The 24,520-nt window shown below is 37.9% G+C and overlaps 1 protein-coding gene across 2 annotated transcripts in view; it reads left to right on the top strand.

Annotated features, from left to right (window-relative positions):
- Nucleotides 1-24,520, top strand: part of LOC128260583 (netrin-B) — a 76,011-nt gene that overhangs the window by 46,294 nt on the left and 5,197 nt on the right. For both annotated transcript variants that reach the window (XM_052993722.1, XM_052993723.1), the window contains exons 3-7: nucleotides 21,705-21,893; nucleotides 22,726-22,875; nucleotides 22,962-23,075; nucleotides 23,146-23,211; nucleotides 23,786-24,017. In XM_052993722.1, coding sequence (XP_052849682.1) covers nucleotides 21,705-21,893; nucleotides 22,726-22,875; nucleotides 22,962-23,075; nucleotides 23,146-23,211; nucleotides 23,786-24,017 — 751 coding nt within the window. The remainder of the gene's footprint in view (nucleotides 1-21,704; nucleotides 21,894-22,725; nucleotides 22,876-22,961; nucleotides 23,076-23,145; nucleotides 23,212-23,785; nucleotides 24,018-24,520) is intronic.

Here is a 24,520-nt window from a genome sequence, read left to right as displayed (position 1 = left end):
TTTGGCAGCTCATAAAACCGGCAAAATGCGGCAATTGCTCGCGCCGCCATTGAGCCGCCCATTAACCCCAACGTGGTGTGGCGTTACCTACCTGGCACATGAATAAATCACGGGGTGATTCAAAGCCACCACCACCCTGAATACTGGATACTGAACACTGGATACATAATATCGGCCCACTCGTTCAACTGCCAGATGATAAATGTTTTTACACGCCCTGCTGGCTTTCTTCGATTTGCTTAACAAATTTGTGAGATTCTTAGCACATTTGCATATTGCGTTAGCGAAATGGAACCCCGTCCAGATTGTCAAGTGTACAAAATGCCGCCGCGTCCTCTATTTATATTTGTGGATTTCTTTTCCCCAGCTACAAAGACCAATGGGTTGGCACAGTAATGACGACATTTCCTTCCGACATCGACGACTGCACTGCTAAAAAGAAGGAATAGATGGAACATAACATTACGTACCTTATAATAAAATTCAAATATTTAATACAATGCATGTAAAATTGCATGAAAAACTCCATGATTTAATATTAAAATGCTTGAATAAAAGTTGGATTTAAAATGGGTCATAGTTGTTATATACAGGAGTGGTTAAAAGTATTGACACAATTTATAAGAATCTTTTCATTTGATATGTGTAAATACTTTTGACTAGCCCTATATGTATCATATAACAGTTTAATATATTTTAAATTTACACTGAATACCTCAGGTTTTACAATCTTCTTCGAAATTAATCAAATCAGTTCTTGAACCATTTCCATTTCTTTGTTGCAATTGATAAAAATCAAAGGAAAACACTCGGCACTTACTAAGTTTTTATGAACAGTGTGAGTTGCGCTTTTATTGCTGCCGTTGTCGGTGTTGCGAACCATTTTAAAAGGATTTCTGTATTGAGTTTATTTAGCTCCTTCACACGACTTGAAGACAGGAATTGAAAATGGACTGTGGGGGCGGAGTGCGAATTGGCGCATCGCTCAATCGAAGTAGTTCAATAAAAAATGTGCTGGAATTTCCTTGACATTTTCGCCAACATTGACGCCATTTCTCCCCCCGCAAACTCGCACCCTAAACATTTTTCGACGGTCTTTTCGTCGTAAAACGCTTGGAATTTCGTGCGATTTTCATCGGATCCCAGGGGGAATTGACCTGAATTTGCTTTGTGTTCGCGCGACTCTGGAATGTCCATTCTGGCTGGCCTAAGGTATTTTCGCAATAATTTGAATTAAACAAACGCCCTAAAACGAGTGGCAGGGCACTGGGGAGTGGACTTGGGATCAAGTTTAGGTTTCGACCTCCAACTTTCTCACTCCCAAAACGCAGCTAAATCAGAAGAAGTTCATCGGGCGAGTCGAAAAGTGGATAACTGCTGATTGTGCGGATGGCATGACAGAATCTTAATTCTAAACTGCCAACAAATAATGCGATTGAAAAAGTTTAATTACACTGTGTGAGTGCAAAAATGTAAGTTAAATTCTTATTAAAAGCTAAATAATGTAACCTTTTCACGTTGTTAAAGAATTCCATTAACATGAAGGTGAGATATTGAAATGGTGAGAAATTGTGTACTTTTAAAATTATAAAAATAATAATATTATAATTTTGTAACACAATACATTTAAGTTGAAAATGTATAAAAAGCATTACAAATTTATTACGTATTTTCAAAGCATTCTATGCAATAAGTACTTTTGTTATGACTTAGATACCTTTCCACGAAATAACACAGTCATTTAATAATATTTCTGCAGCGTCTTCTATGGTAGCTCTTTAACCTGCTTTAAGACCAACATATTTTTAATTAGTGAAGTTGGAACTGGCATGTTCTCGGTTCATTATCAGAGTTATCCTCTTTACGAAATGCTGTCCCCCCGAGATAAATTAAGCTCTAGATTAAACTCTGTTGTCGCAGTTCTCCGGAATAAACTGATGACCAAACAAGCCTATTAAGTTCACTTGGCCACCTTCCTGCTAGACAGTTGCTCCTCCTCTTCCGCTGGCCAAAACACCTCGTAAATTGCAAATAATAAAAAACGGGCGAAAAACAAATTATTTTCTGCTGCCTTAGCTAAAAGTTTGCTTATCAATGGGGGGCAATGGGGACTTTGGACTGGAGAATGGAGCATGGAGAATGGAAAACCTTGTCGGGTCAGTGGACCCGACGCTGTTTATAATTTTTTTTTGCTCGCGGACTCGACGCATTCATACGGCATGCAGAGCCTGGAAATCCTTTCCCTATTCCCCGCCCCGTTTCGCCCACTGTTTGGGGCTCTTTTCTACTTTGGCTTCCGTTCCTGGGTCCTGGGCGAGCTCACATAAAATTTAATTAAGTGCAACAACAGCAGCAAAAGCGGCAACAGCATCGGGGACCCCGGCGATAGCAGCATCGTTTATAAAATTCACATAATAACAATAAATTTTCAAATGCGCCTTGGCAGCCAGCGTCTGCCACCCACGTCCCTTCGTCCTCGGAAAGGACCTAGGTATTAAAATTTATCGCCAGCTTGCGTAGCACGCGCTGCAAACGCGAAGAAATTTGCGTGCCGGATGCCAAGGGGTCGGAAAAAGACACGGGGAGGAATCGCCCCCGCTCGCTACACGGTAACAATTGAGTTGGCAATATTTCTGTAAGACTCATTGTTTACAAAGATAAAACTTTATATTTTAAGTGGCCACTTTACGTAAGTAAACCTGTATACATCAATATTGACAAACATAAAAGGCAAAGAAATTGGAAAAAAGTTCAGAACTTGTTTGTATATAATTAGGAACTCACATAATTCGAAGTCTCAGTCTACGACTAAACTATAAAATTAATTTTAGATTTGTTGGCAAAAGAGAGTATAAATTCAGTTTTATTATTGATTTTAAAAGAATTTATACTCTGCTGTTTTTAGAGCTTAATTTGAATAAACTATTTCCTGTTTTAATTCAATTTAAAATATTAAACCACAAATTTTAAACATTTCGTAAAATATTTATAAAATAAATAATGACTTCAATATGGAAAATTAAACTTAAAATGCATTTATTATTTAACCTTATATTTTTTTTTTTGCCATTTTTCCCTGTGTGTAAAATTAGTTGAAGATATATTTGTTTTAATCAAACATATTTTAAGTATTACTCTTCTTATTATCATCTTAACACTTTGAAATACAAAGCATGAGCTTGATACAACTGCTGACTTGACAATATTGCCAACCTTTAAGTTAAGGCGCGATTTTTAATTGATTCAACCTGAATTTGCACAGTGTGTTGGCATCGGAAAGCGAGTGGAAGCAGCAGAAAGCGCGATGCGAAGGGAATGCCAGCTTAGTGTCCCCAGAGGCGAGCTTCCTCCTCCAGACCTCCACCGCCTTCATCTCCCCGAAGCCATGGGTGTGCATATGTATTCCCGATCAGCTTTAAGAATGTATAAGGCACCGGCGGAATGGTAGTCACATATGGCGGGTCCCGACTCCTCCACCATCGTCACCCCCACCACCCCTCGAATAATTTGTCTATTTGTTTGCCTTTGCTTCGGTTGGCTTGCTCATTCATTTGACTCGCATTAATTACATGACACGCACACGAAACCTGGAGTCTGGAATGCAGAGTCCCGGTTTTTCCCTTTCCTTCACACTGATGCCTATTCCTCCTCCTCCTGGCCAAAGTCCTCCTTGGCCCAGCATAATTTATTAAAGGACCAAAAAGAAAGCTTTCTTCTCTTCACAAAACGCCGAATTTCGGTTGCACTTGAAAAAATAATAAGTATTAAAGGAGTATAGCCTGAACTTTGTGGTTATATATGAAACTACTGTTCAATTATCAACCATTGTTCTCATGTGTAAGTAATATTTAAATCAATTATTATTTTCAACAATAAAGAACTCAGAACAGATGAACAGAGAATTTTTAAATGTTTTATATGGTAATTCTTTGGGTCGACTGAATTAATCATTTTAAAAACTAGGGTTTAAATTATATTTTAACAATTTTCTTAATTTTACATTGTGTAATTGCTATGTTCTTTTTACTATTATTATGCATTTATTATTGGTATCATGTTTTTATTTAGATTAATTGAAGAAGTTGAAAATTAACTCTAATAAATATTGTTTTAAATTATGAAGTTCAACAGAAAGTTGTGAAGCATTAAATAAAATTTAAATAATAAACATCAAGTGGTTTACGCTGTCTGTTATATTTATTTTTAGGAAGACTTAAAGCAAAGGAAAAAGGCATATTAAAGGCATATTTTATTTATTTAAAGTGGAAGGGTTTAGTGGGCTGTATGAGGCGAATTTCTGTTTGCCAAAATTGGGCGTTCATCTCTGGTTCCTTGGGGAAGTTGAGGCGGCCCCATCCTCCGTCCTCCGTCCTTGAGCACACACATCATCATCCTCATCCCCATCCTCATCTGGAACCGGCTGTGGCTGAGGCTGAGGCTGAGGCTGAGCCTGCTCCTTGTCCGCTCGTCAACGCAAATGACTGTCTCATGTTATCTGCTAAGCCGCCTTATCTGTTTCGACCTTCCTGGCTCCCAGATGCTGCCCCATCCGCCCTTCTGAGATTTCGCCTGTGTTACTTATTTAATTTGTTGCTTATTTGTATGCTCGTGGAGGAGCAGAGCAACAAGCAAACAAGTCCAACGCAGCTTGCTGTCTTCTTGGATCTCCGAATGCGAATCCGAATACGACTCGACAAATTCCTGGCTCCACTCACTTGTTTGCATATGTTTAACATGTTCCCCAGCTCCTAACTCCCAACACTTAGCTACCCAATCCCAAGCCCAGTGCCGCCCCATTGTTGTTTGCCTGTTTGACTGTTTGACTGTGTTGTGTGTCCTTAACTCAGCCGAAACAAACTGAGCCGAACTGTACTAAACTGAGCGGGGAGCATGTTTTCCTTGGGCTTGCTAATGATTTTGCCAGGGTGCTAATCAAATTGCCTGGCCTGCAGCAGCTAATGTCATTAACCAAAGGTGAACGGGAGGCGGGGGGATATGTAAATGTTTATCCAAATGGTGGCAGACCCACAGACTACCAGCTACAGTTGTGGCAAACGAAAATGGGCCAAGTTAAAAATGACAAATACTCCAAATTTGCAATGATGAGCCAATCTTAATGATTGAATTTTTTATTAAATAAAATTAATATCAGGTCTGTGATATCTGAACTCACTTTTATTTATTGAGCCATAGTTTTTTTGTTTTTTAACTCCAAAAATTTTAACACAAAAGCTTTCTTTTTGAGTACTACATGTGTCATTTTGCATATAAAAATAAACTTTTATGTATATTTAAGACTTAATTTTAGTGTGCTTAAACTGCTCCATCTGGAAGCCAATATTTGCTTGCCTATTAACAAGTAATGTTGTGGTCATTTCCTATTAACTGAATTTAAGATAGTTTTTGAGTCCTGTACAAATACATTTTGAAAACTATGTGTACTTTAGTTATACTATATATTTTTATTTTGTCAAAAGCTTTATTTTATTGCGATGAAACTGTAACTCTACAGAAGCAAAAATTTAGTTTGATATTTACAAATTAAGCACTCAAAAAATATTAACGTGTGCTATTACGGTTTGCAATGAAATATGATGTATACGCCTGTGGTACCACATTTCTATGCATAAATTGCCGAGCTCCGACTTAAATCTCCCCTTTTGGTCCCTGGTTGGGGGAACTTTTATCATTGATTGCCATTTCACTAGACCGCCTTTGCCACCCCTTTAAGTTTTTAACTGCAGCAGTTGGGCCTGCAAGTTGTCGCATCTTTTACCGGCTTCCCTTGGTTATTGCTTTGGCACATTTTTCGATTAAAATTTATTTGCACAACTTATGAAAACTTAAATGCCCATAACGGCGCCGGCAGACCCGGACTCAGACTTGGCTACGTGGCAGCTGAAAGACTGGAAGGCTGGAAGGCGGAGTAGGAGTAGCTGCAGAGCCAATACCAAGTAATAGCCTCCAACCGATCCCACGAACGTCTGCGTTTTCTTTCCGAATGGCGCCTGGGCTGCCACATTTCTTGGCTAAAAAGTTTCGAATATTTCATAATTTGCAACATATTTTATGGAGGCGCAAGAGCATATTGCACTTTTCCGGCCACGGGGCCTCACAGTCATAAAACTCATTTTTTTTTTGTCCGGGAAACAGCAGGGGAAATGTTTGTTTTTTTTTTGGGCGATTTTGTTAGCACTTGCAGCATAACTCATACGCCGCATAAAAAAATTAAATTTAGCTCCCCCCTTTTGACCTCGTTTTGCTGCTCATTTTTCGTTAAATAATTCAAATGACTTCCGACTTAGACTTTGACATTGAAGTGGTCGTTTTCCTTCATTTCCCGCCGCCGCTGCTTTCTCGGAAAATTCAGTTTGCGAGCAAATGAAGCGCAGAGTCTGGGTTTCCCCCCACTCATTGCCGACGATCTTAAACCGTCTTCACAGGTACGCGGCGCACTTAAAAAGTAATTTTATTACACAGCTACTTACGGCAAACAGCGGAAAGAGATGGCTAGAGGTGGCAGAAGGAGACGGGGAGACGCACTTAAAGTCATCACCTCAAAGCGAGGAAAAAGGAAAAAGGAAACTTCTCTTGGCGGGAAAATGGCGTCCCCCCACGCCCATTGTCACACTATTGCCGGAAGTTTTATTTAACCTTCGTACCCTTCGTCAACCTTTGACGCTGATTGTTCCTGTGCTATCTTCAACCTAGTAAACCCTCAACACGCACCCCCCCTTTTTTCAGCTTATTTCCTTGCATTTTCGTTTACAAATTTTTCTCATTACATTTTTACATCATCTGTTTTTTCTGTCCCCCTTTTGACTTTTCGCCGGCTTCGCTTCGAGCAAAAGCTGGCAAAAGTTTCCACTAGTTTTTGCCCTTTTGCATGGCTTTTCTTCAATTCTTGCACTGCACACACTTGGCTGGTATCTTTTGCAAGGTAATTTAATGACTCGAACTCCTCGTAGTAATGGGCATCCAATGGGGTTTGACAGCAAGAAAGGGAGCTCTCTAATTTGGCTGATCCCCAGGAAAGTTTCCAATCGAGTCAGGTCACAGATGTGTGGCTGGAATGCTTTGTTAATAAGGGTAAGTCTAATAGAGGCTATAAGTTGTTTGTGAAATAGGTCATCATCTAATTAAAACAAGCAGAGAGACGGCGATTTTACCTAAATTTAACATAATGTTACCTAAAATGCTTTGACAAAGCACTCAATCAACTTATTCACTTATTTGTCCTCAGTTTTGTTAAACTGCAATTTCAATTTCCTTCTTTAGGTTTTGGTTTGGGTTAAAGTTTAACAGTTTAATTCGTAAGTTACCTTTTTAATATTTATTGTCACTCAAATGCTACAATTCTTGTTAAGCTACAATCTCATATTCAAAATTCTTTTTTAGTCAATATAAAAAAGTTTTACAATTTATTTCCTAAAACCTTCAAACGTTTAGTTAGGGCAATTGTCTTGCCTTAATATAAACTCCTTAATAAACGAAGACCAATTATACTAATGAAAAATTATGCTAACATGAAATATGTATTCTGGCTCTGACAGTTTGGCCAGTCGCCGTCAAAAGATTAAATAGAAAGTACCTTTGGGAAAGACCAAGATGTCCAGAAGACTTTACATTTTCTTTGAGCGGTCAGACCTCACTTTTGCCATTTCTTACCCTTTTCTTCTCAGCTCGCAAGCTTAGCCCAGCTTTTTGCTGCCATTGCCACTAGTTTTGAGCTGTACAAAGTGTGTATGTACCAAGTGCACTGAAAGAAAAATGCATACAACTTTTAAACATTTAATTCAAATAAATGTTTAAAAATATAAAAGATCTATAAAGAAAACTGTATACTACAAATATAACATTTATGATAATAAAAATGTGTTTTTTAAAGTTAATCAAAAATAACTAAATATTCTTAATTTTAAAATACATAGTCAATGTATCAAAATGTATATTTTTAACTAAATAGAGTTAAAGGCATTTGTTTTTTTAAGGTATAAATTAAAATTCCCGAACCCAAGACCATTTGACATTTTGTGTTTTTAATTTTCCGAGTGCGGTTATCTTTTACCCGTTGTTGTTCTCTGGCTTGCTTCTGCTGCTGGCATTTCATTTAATTACTTTTGACATCAGGTAGAAATTTTCGCTGCCGCTTTTCAACCCTTTTTTTGGACTCCGAGTTGAAGAGGGTTGCGTGGCGTTTTAAGGGGGGAAAACGGTACTGGGATGGGCGGAAAAGTGTGCCAAATATTTGTTTAGGCATATTTGCCAATGGCCAATGGTGTTCTCATATCCGCAACTCATCACATCTGAAACAGCCGCATCCACATCCACATTCACATCCACATCCAGATCTACATCCACATCCGACTGACACACGCATCCTTTTCATTGTAAATGCTCATATTTGCATTTTTCCCTTTTGACGTTTGCCTTGCTCGCACTTTTTGGCCACCACCTGCCGCCCGGTTCCTTGCATTTATTTTGATGTATTTCCGTTTGGCAAGCAAATACCCAAGATTCGGATGGAGTGGGTCCGAAAAAGGAGTGAATTTTGAGCTTTCATTAGCTGATAGTTTAGCTCGTTCAACGCAAATATGCGTTGCTCTTCTCCAAGCTTTTCCCAACATCCTTTGGCTGTCAGTCATCCTTTCCTCTCAAAAAAAAAAAAAAACAAAAATGATTCAACGTATATATCTTTACCCGGTGAATGTTAAGTAAAGCTGTGTGTTTACGTAAGTGTACGAGTTTTTGACCTCAGAAAGTATATAAATACATCATGATCAGGGTAACTAGTGGATTCAATTTAACCATTCCTTTGCAATTTCCAACAGTATTTTCTTAAACATGACAAAATATGGCTGCTTAAAACAAATTTTAAGCTAAAAACGTATAAGGAATTTGTTAGCAAAGGACACTTTTCCTGTTTTCAAATGTAAATGAAAAAGAACTACCGGATTGACAACAATGATATATGTGGCAACGAGAAGGCGGGCCTAAAAATAAATTTAATTCAACTTTTAGTTGATGTGTTTATATATAGATAGATTGTTAATATATAGATTGACCTATTTCAATTTCAATAACGCCGACAATAAATTAATTTCGAGCCGAAAAGTTTGTCTGCATAATAATGCAGGGTAGCGTATAACTGATGTGTCATAGAAATAATTAAATCTAAGGACATTTTTGCTCTGTAGATCGATCTATTCCAAATTCTATATCACCCACAGTAAATATGTTTGGAGCCGAATAACTTTGTCCGTACAATAAATAAGCATCAAGCGTATAGCTGGTGTGTCATACATTTGGGAGTCATCCATTTCGACCATGGTTTCCTCCTTGTTTTTCGCTGCGAACTAATCCCATGCTTAGGACTGGTCCCTCATTAGGACTGCCGCCGGATATTCCGTTGTGAGTGAAGGACATGATGCCTTTGCTGGTGGCCGGGGCAAATGGAAAATCTTTAAATCCACCGGCAACTTTTCACTGGCGGTCGGTGGGCGAATGAGCCCGTGCATTATATAGTTAATCATTTAATCTGCATATGTGCATATTAATGAATTTCAACGTTCCGCAGTCCACGCCACTATCACCCGGACTTTTGCACATTTCACCCGCCCGATTTTCCCCAGAAAAGTTTGTGTTTTTTTTTGCCCGACCGAAACTTTTGTTTTTGTTTTTGTTTTTGTTTCGTGTTTGTCTTTTGGTTTCGCTCACTCGTGTTTTATTTTCGACTTTTTGTTTAGGTCCTCTTTTGCATTGTTTTTGCTTTGTTTTGCCTGTTTGCTGTGACTTTTAAAAGCTTTTTTTTGGTAACTCGAACTAAATTAAGTTAAATACATTTTGTGCTCGTCCGTGAACGACAAAGATGCCACCTCGTCACACACGGCGTATGCGTAACCTAAATCCTTCAAACGAAATGTTAAAGATGATAATGTATGGCGGGCCTCAGCTAATGGATTTTTCTCCTCGCGCCAGCAAGGATCAATTCAATTAGCTTTGGCACACATATCGTATAAACACCCTCTGACCTTTGACCTTTGGCAACAAGTGTGTCACATTGAATAAGAGCATTCAATAAGAAGGAAGCCCTAATTCTATTGAAGCTTTTCGCCGTCTGGGTGCTTTGCTTAATACACACATGTTTTAAAAATTTAACATTTAATAAAAGAAAACAGTACTCGTTTGATTACTTATTTAACTTTTTATACATATGTATATTCGCTAATACATTATTTCTTGTGACTATATAAGAGAATCGAAATAATATATACGGATTATTTATTAAATTTTCGAAAAGGCAGCATACATATTTATTACAATAGTAAACAATTTGTAATCCAAGCAAATTTATATCTATTGGAATCTTACTTTGTTTATAAATACCATTACTTCTCCCTGCATTAAGCACTCTCAATATTTATGTTTCTGGGTTAAAACTGCGGTGTGACATTTTAAACCTCCTTTGACTCCCCGACGCCATACAAAAGGCTTAAGGATATATATGGATGGTGATGGTGCTGCATTCTAGGTGCGGTGGAAAAAGCTTACGTAGGATGCTGCTTATTTTGCACAGTTTTTCCGCTTTGTCAATACGCAGATGCTCGCAATTGCGACCTCTGGCTCCGCTGCAGATGCACTTTGTTTCGCAAAAGGGTTTTCTATGTTTTCCAATAGCTTTTGTTTCCCGCTTAGCATACACACAACACACACACACACACACACACACTCTTTGAGAGCTTTTAGTTTTGCATTTTAAGCGTTTGACTTTGCATTTTGCCGTTTGCTGTATTCACAATACGCAAAATCAGTCGGAAACCAGAGTAAAGGGAGTTGAGGATACCTCCTACTAACTTATATATATATATTTAAAAAAAAATTCAAACAAAAAACACTTTTGTACAAACAAGTACAAAAATCTTAGAGTTTTTCGACAGACGTGTGCTATATTAATTTAATTCTTTTGATTACATTTCCCTAAATGTCATATACCTTTCCACTCTTCAAATAATGGGTACAAATACAAATTCTCGTGCATATTTACCGTCTGCATGTGTGTCCGCATATGTGCACACAAAACAACGAGCATGAAAATAAAGAGGGAAAATAGAGGCGCTTTGCGTCCTGCAGTCCCGCATTGAAGATTAGAAAACTGAGTCGGGGTGGAAAAATGTAGATCAGCAGGAGGCGGTGGAAAGAGCCTTTTCCGAAAGCCACAACAGAGTTCATCGAGTGGCAATTTAAGTTGTAAGCTCTTCAATTAGGTGCAAAATGTTAAAGGGGGAATACCTCCGGAAAAGGCTCAACGACTTATGGGTTTTTGAGAGTTTTCATTCGCCATACGCAAATTGGGGGGGATTATGACTTAGAGGGTGTGGTTTTGAAGTTTTTTTTTTATCTGCATAAATGACCCTTAAATTATCTTATTTTAAATTAAAAAGCAATTTGATTAATAGCTTTTGGTTTTTTAATGGTGTTTAACTTGTCATACCCATTTGATAACAATTTTCGATGTACAAAAAAACTTTAATATATATTTTGAACAGTTATTAATTGAAGTGGTTATAGTACTAACATTTTATTCTGCAAAGACAATTTTTTTTTACTTTTGTAAACTTTTATTAAATCAACTTAATTTGTTGACCATTTTATTTTACTGATATTATAATTGAATCGAATAAAACGAAAGCCATTTTGATTAGGAAAGTTTGAATGGTTTTTGTGGGCATTTACCACAGGACTTAATCGTTAAACTTTGACTAGCACCTTCAAGTGCTGTAAAAAAAGCGTCGTTCTGAATTTTAGTGGCTAACCGGCTCACCCGGCCAACTCGTTTGACAGTTGCTGGAAGTGATCGAGGGGCAATTGCCGAAGCTATTGCTATTTTCCCGCTGTGTCAGACCGATCCTCTGCTTTTAATTGCATTTTGATTTGAGCCCGAGACTGAGACTATGACTGAGACTAAGACCGAGTCTGGTTAGACCTGGAAGTCAACGATATCGAAATCGAATCCGCGACCGGTTTCTCACAATCGTAATCGAGGCTTGGACGGAGCTCATAAATCGTTCCATCATCAATGGCACATTGACAACGGCAATGGACGTTTTGGCTGCCATTTGGTCTCCGGAACGAGTCCCCTTTTTTTTTTGGACTTTTTTTCGTTGCGACCGAAGAGTTTGCGCAGGCAAGTTGTGAAATTAATGCAATTTACTTACAAAATGTCCCATTAAAAGCGCTCAGCCAGTGGTGGGGTGAAAAAGGGGGAAAAGGCAGCAGTCATAGACATAAAGCAATATGAGCTTGTCGCAGTCGTAGAGTCGCCCTGTCTGGATGCAAAAGTCTGGGATGTGGATGTGGGCCTGCATGAGAGTGTAATTTAATGCTGCTGCAGTTTTCCCTACCACCCTGCCCCCTGATTTTCCTCTGCCAACCCATACACCCGACCCTGGCAGGCCACAAATTACTAGGCCAAGTCCATGAAGCGCATTTAGCTAAATCACACAATTTATGTCTTATAAAAATGCTTGCCTCTTCAAACCGAAACCCAAGCCGAAACCAAAACCAAAACCAAAACCATATACCAAAGACCAAGGTCTCAAAAGGCCCCTTCCCCTTTTAAAGCCAAGTGACATTGCAAAAAGGCCAAGAGATGTGGATCGCATAAGGAATGCGGCTAGAGTAATATGGGTTCTAAAGCTAATATTTAAATGGGTTGTCAAAGGACAAAATATTTTGCAGCTACTTGTTTTTCGATATACAATCTTAATTTAATATTTTCAGTTGTAGATTCGTACAAAATCACTTCCTTTACAAATATATTCCATATAAAAAGTATTAGTGAAATAAAACCAATAAAGAAAAGTCAATTTTTAATATCTTACCTAAAATCTTTTGTTTCTTCTTGTTTTATTTCTTTATTGAACGTGTTAAAAAAATTTAAACAATGGTCACTTAATACATTTTTAAGTTTACACCGGACTTATGTTTTACAAAGTACTGATGGGATAAATTTGAGTTATTTATACAATCTGTTAAAATGTACAAAAACAAAATGAACTTATTTATGTTGAACACACATGGAATATTGCATTTAAAAATTCAAGAACGAACGCTAGCGTTTTGTTAAGTCGATTAAGGTCAGGTAATCTATATCACAAGTAATTGTGATCCTTTTCGATTATATTACGCAAATAAGGCTCTTAGACTCCACATTTGTTCTCCTATGATTTGCCCAATTTGAGCAGATGTAAAAGTTAACTGAAGAATAAATTTCACTGGAATTACCTAGAAATTCGTTAGGAACCGTTCCCTAACACCTCGACTCAGCTTGACTTCTGGGGAAAAGTGGCCAATCAAGTATCTCAGCTTCGTTAAAGTGGCCGAGCACCCTGCCAGGAGTTGAATAAGGCTAAATCTGATTTATACCTTTTATTATTATGGCGGCCCTCTGATTCTCCATCCTGAATTATTATGAGTTTTGCTGCGTTCGAATAATTTTGCCCGTTCATTTGGCACTGCCGCCGCCTCGTCCCAATTTCAATTTTCCGCTTTCCCTCCGCCATTTACCAGTTTCCAACTGCGGACCTTAAAGTTGCACAATCTCTCGAATTATGGCGTCTTAGCGCGCTTTTCTTTTCTCCTCCTATCGAAATGAGTGCGAATGCGAGGCAAAAGTTTTCAATTCAATTATCAACGCCCATGCTTTATTTTTTTTATTATTTTTTTTTTTTTTGCTTGGCCCGGGATTGCGTGATGGTTTTTTGGGGCGGTGGGTTTTTGAAAATGGAAGGGAGACTCGATTTGGCTCCGATTTGGGCCTGCAATTTTCTGTTTCCCAATGCACATTTTTGGCGTAATTTGTTTGCCAAATTGCGTGTTGGCGTCATCATCGCATTGATGATCATTGGCAGCGTCATCATCGCGGCAGTTGTCACCCATCGGTTGCCAGTTTTGCGGGGGTGTCGATTGCAACAACAGCAATAATGCCACCCCGCCCACTTGGCCATAAATAATTTTGCAGGCAAAAGCCAATTTCGCCAGTCACATTCGGTGGGAGAATCCCAATTCCCGCTTTCCCGCTATTTCAATGGAGTAAAAGAGGGCGTTGAAGTCTTTGTACATACTTATGTACATTTGAAAGGAAATTACCGAGGGAAAACCGGGGTTTCCAGCTGGCCACACTGAACACTCCTTCTAGTTGGGAATTAATTGCATGCGGAGAAAGTAAGTTTTTTTCATCCTAAGCAACGTACATACATTAAGTTGATTTTGAGTTATAAAGAACATTAGCTAGTATTAAATATAAATTCATAGTCGATATACCTACAAATGCACTACAAATTTTTACTTCATGGGTTTGTTGTTCAAATAAACGGTTGGAATTTAACCACAATCAGAAAGTGCTTTTTTACACTGTTATTCTTAACCATAACTTAAATTGCTGTTTTAAAATCAATTAATTTTTCAACATAATGTTAGTGTTTATCTGCTTCAAAATCCTTAACTAACCGAATTTACTATATTTCTTTTCGATTACACGAATCGAAGCCTGTACATTGTTACATTGAGTAAGCAAATTTGTGTTCCCGAACAATTTGACTTCTTCTTAACTTTATCTCACAAATTTTAAGCTAGAACCTTAATTTAATATTGTCATATTAAACATTTGTTGATGAGGCCAATAATTGTATTTAATTGGATATGCATTTACTTTAACTGATAGCTTAAGTTTCTTAAAAATTAATAATAAATAAAAGTAATAAAAATGTTTATTAAATTAAATCTTTTTGTAAATCAATTGCTATGTCCCCTGTCCTTACCAACATTCAGTGAGGCTTTAATTATCATATGCTGTTATAGCAAAAATGTTAAACCAAATTCCTTCGGCATTCTGGAAACAAACCAAAAAGGGGAAAATACAGACCACCCTAAGTAGTCGCTGTGTTGCGCAGAGGATGGAACACAAAGTGCGGGAAATGCACTCTCGGGCTAAATATAAAAATCAGTTGCCATTCAAGCGGCAAATATTTTGGCAAGCCAAACATCGCACAACCGAGTGAGATGCGAAAAACTGTCAACACGTTTGTTCGAGGGGATATCATAACAGACTTAGCCGAAAAGCAAGCAAAGTGCTTAAGGACGTAGACAACACAGCGATTTCAACGACGAATATCGGCGAGTGGGGAAGTAGCAGGGCGGAAAAATTGAAAAATAAATAAAATTATGCGTGGCAGCATTTTTGAAATCATTGGCAGCGACACAGTCCCCACGCTGCCTTCACGCATCACTCGATTATGCCACTCCCCCCCCCCCACTTTTACAACGTACAAATTTACTTGATTTCGGCTTGTGCTCGGAAATGGGCATCCCATTGAAAATTCAAATCACACCAAATTTTAAAACACACAAACCACGCAAATCGCCTTCGAAACAAATAAAGCAGCCAGAACGTAAAAATAATAATAAAAATAAAATAACCCAAAAGAGAACGTGAGTCGAAATGAAAGCGAAAACATACCGAAGGCGAGACAGGCAACATTTTCTTGTCAACGGGCGAGAAAATTACACAAAGTTGCGGGGAGGGGGCAAAAAATAAAAAAAACCCAAAAAAAAAGCAACTCACGAAAATTTGCCAGGTCCTCGGGGGAAAAAAAAAAGAAAAGCAAGGACAATGCCAACAAGCAACTCTTTGTGCAGGCAAAGCAAATTTTCTTTTGGTAGAAAACTTGGCGATACGGCAAATTTATTACATTGGGCGTGTGTGTTATGTGGCTACAGACACACAAATCGAGCCTGACAAAATGGAAAATATTTTAAAAAATTATTAGAGCTAACTTCGCATTCCCCAAACTGTTGATCATAAGCTTGCAGTAATTTTATCAGTATTTTAAAACAGTTAGGAAATGTGAAACAAGGAAAAGCTTTAATTATGATCACAGAAATTTTACTTGCGCTTATGGTACTAAAGTACAATGTCGATAGAATTCTTATATGAACTCCTTAGGCTTAATAAATTAGTTTGCACTGATAAGCTTACCCTTTACTTACTCAAATAATTCTTGAGTGCTAAGTAACACGTTTAATTATATTACAAAATACCAATCGGGGAAACTCTTAAATAAAACTAATTATATTGGTCGATAATCTTAATTCAAAATAATGTGAACTTCTTTAATGACATTTTGCTGACCTCTAACTAACTCTTATATGTAGTTGTCGAGTACTAATTATTATGTTTAATTAATTTCCAAATGTACAATATATTTTACAGAGGCATTTATTAGTTTTTTTAATTGAAAACTTAAACTTAATTCGTAACGAAGACCAGACCGTTTACATGCTCTTATGGTACTAATTACCATGTTGAATTCAAATCCGCAAGAACCGATTGTAAAGCATTCCATATATTACAAAAATGAAACGTATTCCTCGAGGTCGGTAAACTCAATCCATAATGATGAGAGCTTCTGATGAGTAACAGCGTTGCTAACAGTTTTTCTCACCATTAAGCTTCATTATGTGTTTTATGGCTGCAATTCGCTATCTGCACTATCTGGAACCGAGTATTTTCTGACCCTTGTGCGGCACACTCGTATATTTTTTATGATTTATGGGAACGTGCTCCGTCTCCGCATTTCCATTCGCTCACTTTTGGCCACATTGTTCCCTCTTTGGAGAGATGCTATAGTCGTCCATTCTTCGGCGGATACAGTCTGGCGCCTCGTTCAGTTCGAATGTGAATACAAGTACTCAAGATCATATCATATCGTGTTACTTCCCCTTGGTCTTTTTTCTTGCTTTCTGTTGCTGCTGCACCTCCCACTTTTTCCCATTTCGCCGCATACAATCGTATGGAAAAAAATTTAGACATTTTGTAGCCAGTTTATGGATGGTTGTAAGGAGGCTTGGAATGGTCTGGCTGTCGTTGAGGCTGGCTGAGGCCTGTTTGGTCTTCGCCCATAATTTCTGTGCCGTTTTACAACAAACGGACGGGCACATAACTCTCAGACTCTGTGGACTTATGAACGGGGCCTGGACCAGTCCGGTCCCGGCTTATCTGTCGGCGCCGTGCCTCATCATGCCCATTCCGTACCCCCTGTACCCCCTGTACCCCATGTACCCCATACACCCTCTCTCTGTCGGTACTGGGTGCAAAATGATTTTCACATGTTTTCCTTTATTTTCCTTTATCTGTGAGCACGTTGCTGTTTTCGCACTTTTGTTGGCTAGCATGTGTTTTACCACTTTTTCCCGTTTTCCCCATCGAAAGAGTTTCCCGCCCCCTCCCAAAGATTCCCCCCAGGCCCCTGAGTGTTTGGCTTTTAATTAAAATTGCAGCTAAATTATGAACTTTTCTTTTCTCGACCGCCTGCAAATTTCTTTCCAGCCGATGGGTCTGGGTCTTTGCCTCGACCTGGCCTGGCCCGTATATCAAAAAACGGCATTCTCTGCCAAGATGTGCAAATTTCGCCGGCCAGTAATTGAGGTTCTTCAGAAAAAAGACCAAAAAAAAAAAAAAAGAAAACAGAAAACAGAGAACACGTAATGGGGCCGCGCCAAATGAACTGTGAAGGAAATTCGCGTAAAAATGCGTTTTATTGTTACCCAATTAAGCCGATCGGCTGCATCCCATACGCTCTGCTCCATGCTTGAGTAAATCCACAACCCTCCCCCTTCTCATACACACCGAATTTCCACCGAAAATTTATGTGCTACTTTGGCTAATCGGCGGGAGCTTCGAGTTTTTGTTGCCTTTGGGGTTTTCTTTATTTTTAATTTTTTTTTTCTAATTGTCTGCCAGTGGAATTTTCCCCTGCCCTGTTGAATTTTCGCTGTCCGCTTTTCATCGCCCGTCTCGTTGAATTGTGGCTTATCGTTCCGCAATATCAACTCAATTACAATGCGTGTCAATGGCAAAACGACAATGGGTAGCGTCCCCGAAGGCCATTTGAATTGGGAAGGGGGATTGAGTGGGAAAGTGGAAAAGTGGACTCCAACTGGCGGACATTATCATTGTTATTATCATTAAAAGCGATATGGGTAAGCCGGGGAGAAGGAAAAGCTCTTAATAAGATTCATATTGACGCAGGAGTTCACTACTACAATGGGTTCGGAGACGAAGATGAAAATAATATTCATGACTCTGGGTGAGCAACCCAGAAAGCCATACAACATCGAACTGAAAGAGCTGTCTTATTTGATTTGTTTTATGTACTTGCTGGGTAATTATCAAGTTACAAGATATAACATGGAATCTTAAGAAGTGATATAAAAATCACAATTTTAAATCACAATAATTAAAGATAATTTTATTTTAGTGTTATTTTTTCGATCAAAAAAATTCTCTTAAAGTCGGATAACTTGTTTTGGGCAGCATTCTTGAATTAGATTGTCTTGTTAGCTTATTAAGTTTATTAATGCAAACCAATAAAACCAAATTTCATAAAAGAATATTAATTTAATTCGAAATTTAGTTTTTTGGCTTGTCTCATTTCCCTTAATAAGCTATCACACAGAACGCTGCACAAAAAAGTTATCCGACTTTCAATGAAAAAATATCGCTGTTTAATTTTTTTTTCGCTCAAAACAATAATAATTATTTTGTGAGCGATTAAATAAAATTCACCAAAATTATTTTTAAATTGGGATGGTTTTGTTCAATTAAATAAATTTTTTTTTTAACCGTCCCTGATAAAAAATACATAATCTGCTTTCTGGCAATAGTGAAAACTTTTTTAATATTTTAATGCACGCATTGGTCATTGCAATAACACTTTATATTCATGCTTTTTATTTTGAATAATACATTAAAAACTAATACTAAAAGTATTTTATTTGCATTAATGCAATATTTAAAAAATAATAAATAAATAAATATTTTTAAAAGCATTATTAATATAAATAGTTGCCTAATCCATATTAATATAAAATTATCTTAATTTTTTGTTAGTCTCATGTAATTGCTACATTAATTCTAATAAATTTTAAGCGTCGAAAAACTAAATTGAATAAAATCAATAATATTGTCAACAAAATTTAATGAGGTTCTTCAAGTGATACCTTATCAAACGGAGATCTGTCACTAGAGAACAAAAGAGAGCGAAGGACACAAGATCAAATTTAAAATGGCCTTGTCGCCTTATCATAATTCCTCCAGTCAAAACCTATCTCATACTCGCAATGCTCGAGTGCTCGACCCCTTTTTGCCCACATCGTGGCCTTGACCCCGGAGAAGTTGAGTGACGACCGAGAATAAAATCCATTTAAATTGTGCAGCGACCACGAGGAGGAGCGATGATGATGACAATATGAATGGTAGGTTGGGGGAAAAGGGGGTTCATGCGACATGTGCGCCTGCTGCAGGGTTAAGGATAAGGTCCTTTGATAAGTATTCTGGCCATCAGCGCTCCAACTCGAGATTCAGTCGGTCTGGCACTCCGGGTCCATTGTTGTTGCTGTTATTGTTGTTGTTATTATTTGCCAAATAAGCGAACGTCCATCCGCGTTGTCTTCCTGCCGCGCCCACCTCCTCGGCAGGCAGCTCCTTTGTTGTCAGTCCTCAGTCCTCAGCTCTCCACTCTCGCGTCGCTCGTCGATGATGCAGACATAAGATATGAAAAATATGAAGCAACAGCAATCACAATAGTCGCACCAGTCACCAAAGGCAATCACCAACTCCGAGCCCCTTGCCAAAAAACCCCCCCAAAGGCGCACATGCGGGGGCATCGGCGGACAGTCCCCATAAAAACATTTGTGTAACAACAACCGAGGGCAAGAAAATAGCAATGCAAATGTAAGATTCTAATTTATTTATTCTACTACTTCATTATTTTTTTTATGACGCCATAGATTGTACACTGTCATAATTAAAATATTCCTTATTGAACACTTACTTACTAATTATGTCTTGCAAATTATAACATTAAAAAAGATAAGTCGACTTTTCCATATAAAATATTATTCGATATATTGAAAATTATTTCCTGCGACGGCAATATCATAAATACCAAGTTAATATTTGAAAATTTCACGTTGATTTTTTGAGAATATCAGTTTGATATTTTTTATATAAAAATGATATTTAAAGATACAAATTATTTATGATCCCATATAAAATGATCTTTTCTCAAATTTTGTAGTGTTTAATAATTTGAACGAATTGCGAAATATTGGAGATTCGCAAAAACGCATGATTGGAGCTAAAACTGGGACCGCCACTGCATTTTATTTACAAAGAGGACACGTGTGTGTCTGCGTTTGTATATAAATCACCCTTAATGCCTTTGCCCACAGGGAGTGGCGAATAACGGAAAGAAAGTTCAGGGGGCGGCGGAGCAACCTCAGTGTTCCGTTCCAGAAACATAATAAATTGAAGTCAAGTGCTGCCAATTAGTTGCCAAAATTATTTTATGATATTTTCCGACTAATTAAATGAACATTTACGGCGACCAAGTGGGCGGTCAGTCTGCAAAATCGATAAAGAGCAGCGAAAAAGAATGCCATAAAAAACATAAGTAAAAGGTAGCAGTAGCAGCAGCAGCCAACTCCATCCACTCAAGGCCCATCAAATCCCACAAGATCCCAACTCGCATCCTTGCTGGTTTTTTCATCAATCAAGGAAACAGCACAGCAGCCATACCATCAACAATAATCAATCATAAGCAAGACAGGGGATAAGGGGATGGCTCAGCTGCCCCCGCACCTGTTCGAAAAATAGAGCACGTAACAGTTTCCCATCATTATTAATTATTTATGAAATATACGGAGCCATCCACCCATTCACCCATCCACCCATTCACCCATTCACCCATTCACCCATCCACCTATCCACCCATCCACGATCCCACCATTTACCATCCATTCCAAGGAAAAAACGACCCGGACTGCCATTAAATGATTAGCCATCCTTGGACCCGATGGTGCTATCCTTGGTATTAGCAATATAGGAGCGGGTTAAGCTCGTTAGGCAATGACCGTAATTTGCTGAAACTATTGGAAACCGATGGAGCAAACTGTTTGTGATATCCTTTATCAATTGGGTTAAACTGCGAAAGCTTTAAGTGGGAACTTTAAGCAAGGCTATTTTGGCGCAAATTTCCGTTTTCTACCAGAAAAATAAACAAATAGAGATTTTAAATGAGTTAATGTGAATAAAATTTCAAAAGAGTGAAGTTGCATATTTACTTTTATCACTCGAGCAAGGGCATGAAAATGTTAATTTAAGCTATAGTTACACAAAATAATAAACGGAGCTATTTTTATTACCACAAGTTTTTTAATGATAAATGCTGCCAAATCTAAGGTGCAATTAAAATGATATCTTTTATTTATTTAAACCAATTTTCATGATATAAATTAAGCATTTATGGCAGATAATGTACTTATTTTGTGGATTTTAATAACAACGTCATTGCAAATTTTTATTAAATATCTAATTAGTCTCGACAATATTTGGGTACTAATTTGCTTGTAAACTTTTTTTTTGGGGTAAAATGTGATTGATATTTTGGTAAAATAAAAAAAGTATGTTTCCACAATTTTGTTCTGAGCCTCCCCACAATCAATCATTTCTCCTAATAATTCATATTGTTTCAAATTGGAAAGAAATTTCCCAAACTAAATGGCATGTGATGCATAAGTTAATATTTATGTTATTGATTATTCTACTTTCTAATTATGGCCTCTCTGGTTTTTTTTTTTTGCAGTGTGCCAGTGCAATGGACACGCCCGTCGCTGCCGCTTCAACCTGGAGTTATACAAGCTATCCGGCCGAGTTTCGGGAGGTGTGTGCTACAATTGCCAACACGATACTACCGGACGGTACTGCCACTACTGCCGCGAGGGATACTACCGCGATGCCACTAAGCCGCCCAATCATCGCAAAGTCTGCAAGCGTAAGTTCCGCTTTCTCCAGTCTCCCGCTGATTGAATGAAAGACATATGATGTCTTGGCCGGTTGTTACTTGATGTTCATGTATAACAGTGTAGGGGTAATACCACTTTTCATTGCCCCTGGTACACAGATTTAAGGGTATTCAGTTAGGCTGCAAAGCATACAATTTTAAAGTTTGCCAGATGAAAACTGAGTCAATAAAGCACTACCTTTTACTTTTGGCACTGCTTAACTTTATGCCGGCAAAAATAAATAAAACACCGCCTTCATTGATTAATTTTCACATGTTCAAATTGACAAAGAACAAAAAAGTTGCACCTACAAAATAGAGCAAACAAATCTATTCGCGAATTCTTAAGCATCTCTCTACAGTACTACGACCTCAAACGTTACTTTTCAATATGTTTGTATATTGTTAACATTTAAAAAGTTAACTTAATAGAATACTTTTTCTTACATTTTGTAAGCAACATTATTGTACTAAGAACTGTTCGTTTAAAATTGAAATTTCATTTCTTGTGAAAAGTACAAGTTTCGCTATTGTAATATTTCTTACTGCTTAAGAAACCGTGTAGTTGTTATTGCCTGTCTCCTTTGCTGTCATTATACAGCACAGAAATGACTGAGTTGCCCATGTATTCCCAAGTTCCCCCCGGTTTTATTGATAATAAGCTGTCATCAATCAGTGGTCCCATAAGCTGTCTGCCAGGCCGACAGATAGACAGATAGACAGACAGCTGTGTGTATGGATGGATAGATGGAGCCTCGCTCTAATGAGGATGACATGCCCGCTTGTGATTCGCCAACCTTCTCCACCTCCTCTCGATTCGCAGGTTGTGACTGTCATCCGGTGGGTTCGACGGGCAAGACGTGCAATCACCTGAGTGGCCAGTGTCCTTGCAAGGAGGGCGTCACCGGACTGACCTGCAACCGATGTGCCCGGGGCTATCAGCAGACCCGCTCCCATGTGGCACCCTGCATCAGTAAGTGGCGTTCCACGAGGAGATCCTTAGGAACCACATGGTTCCCAGTCCCTAATTCCCCCTCCCTTCTTTTTCCCCACCAACAGAAGTGCCCACCAACGCGAACATGATCCAGGCCGAGAGTGCTGGCGGCGGTGGAGGAGGCGGCACGGGCGATTACAAGGACGGCGGCGGCTCACAGGTCGAGGAAATGAAGAAGTGTAAGTACACTGAGAGAGAAAAGCGGCTTTTGATCCGCCTTTGTATATTTACAAACTTTACGCCCCACAGACTGCGGCAAGTGCAAGGCGAGTCCCAAGAAGCTCAATCTCAACAAGTTTTGCATGGAAGACTATGGTGAGTTATAAAAAAAACACTTTGCTATTTTTGGGGGTCTGTTCTTCGTTTTCATGGTATTATAAAACAAGGTTTCAAACGGATAAGTAATTTTAAAACTACTTTCAAATTTTCTCATTTTAATGTTAATCTTAAATTACGCTCCTTAGGTCCGTGATTGCTTTAATATTTTATTTTAGAAAATGTGGGTCTTAAAAGGCCTTCCTTTTTTTATTTTAAAAGTTGGTTTAAAACTAAGAAAATGCGTAAATTTTCTTCTTTAAAATAACACTCCTTAAACTAAATTTTAAAGTAATCATTGACTTAAAAAAAATATTTACCCATGATCTAAATGTATGGCCATTATGAAGTCCATGTATACATTTATATTTTTTTAATGGATATTTAGGTATTAAACTCGTTTTTTATTTCGTATATTAAAAATGTGAGATCTTCTTAAACTGCACTTAAAATCTTTCTGGTACTTTAAAGTTATACACAAATAGAGTTCGTTTGTAATTCATTTTATAAGCATTAATTTGCCATTAATTACAAATCGGTTAATAGCACTTAAACACTTCAACTTTATTTACAGCCATTTTGGCCAAAGTAATTGGCCACGATCGCGCCTCCCAGGACATCAGCACGGAAAAGTTCTCGATAGAGCGGCAGAACGAGATCTACAAGTACGAGATCAACATCCAGACGATCTTCAAGCGGAATCCCATGTCGGGCACGACCAGTTCCTTGTTGGGCAGGGGCAACATGATGCTGCTGGTGCCGCGCAAGAGCATCGAGTGCCAGTGTCCCAAAATAAAGCTAAACAAGTGAGTACACAACAGTCATTCAATATCCGAAACGATTTATTTGTGTTTCATTCATAAGAATTCTAAGAACCAGTAGGTGAATCAATATTGGGTGGGTAAACGCATTCAATCAACACAAAATTATTAAAAACATAACTAGGTTCAAAATCTAGAGATACAATTCAATGAGTTTAACTTAAAGAAACTTTGAATTTTGTATTGTTAAATTCAAATTTGATTTTTTATTTAATTTTTTATTTTCCATAAGAAGCAGAAGAAGAATAAAATTTATTATATTGTATGAAGAATTCAACGAGGTATCACATACACACATTTGGCCACTGTTTTCCAGAGTTTTGATAAGAAAACAACTAAATTTAGTTTGTTTTCAGACTTAACTTTTACGCCTTTTTCTTTTGTAAGAATGAAAAAGATTTTTGTGCAGCTTACAAACTGAATTACTTACTTACTTACTTTACTTATTTCCAATTTTAAAATTGTTATAAGTTTTGTAAAAACTGGCC

The sequence above is a fragment of the Drosophila gunungcola genome (genome assembly GCF_025200985.1).
Source record: "Drosophila gunungcola strain Sukarami chromosome X unlocalized genomic scaffold, Dgunungcola_SK_2 000032F, whole genome shotgun sequence".
NCBI classification, from domain to species: Eukaryota; Metazoa; Arthropoda; class Insecta; order Diptera; family Drosophilidae; genus Drosophila; species Drosophila gunungcola.
The sequence above is the reverse complement of the archived record's forward strand: the minus strand, read 5'-3'. Positions and strand labels throughout refer to the sequence as shown.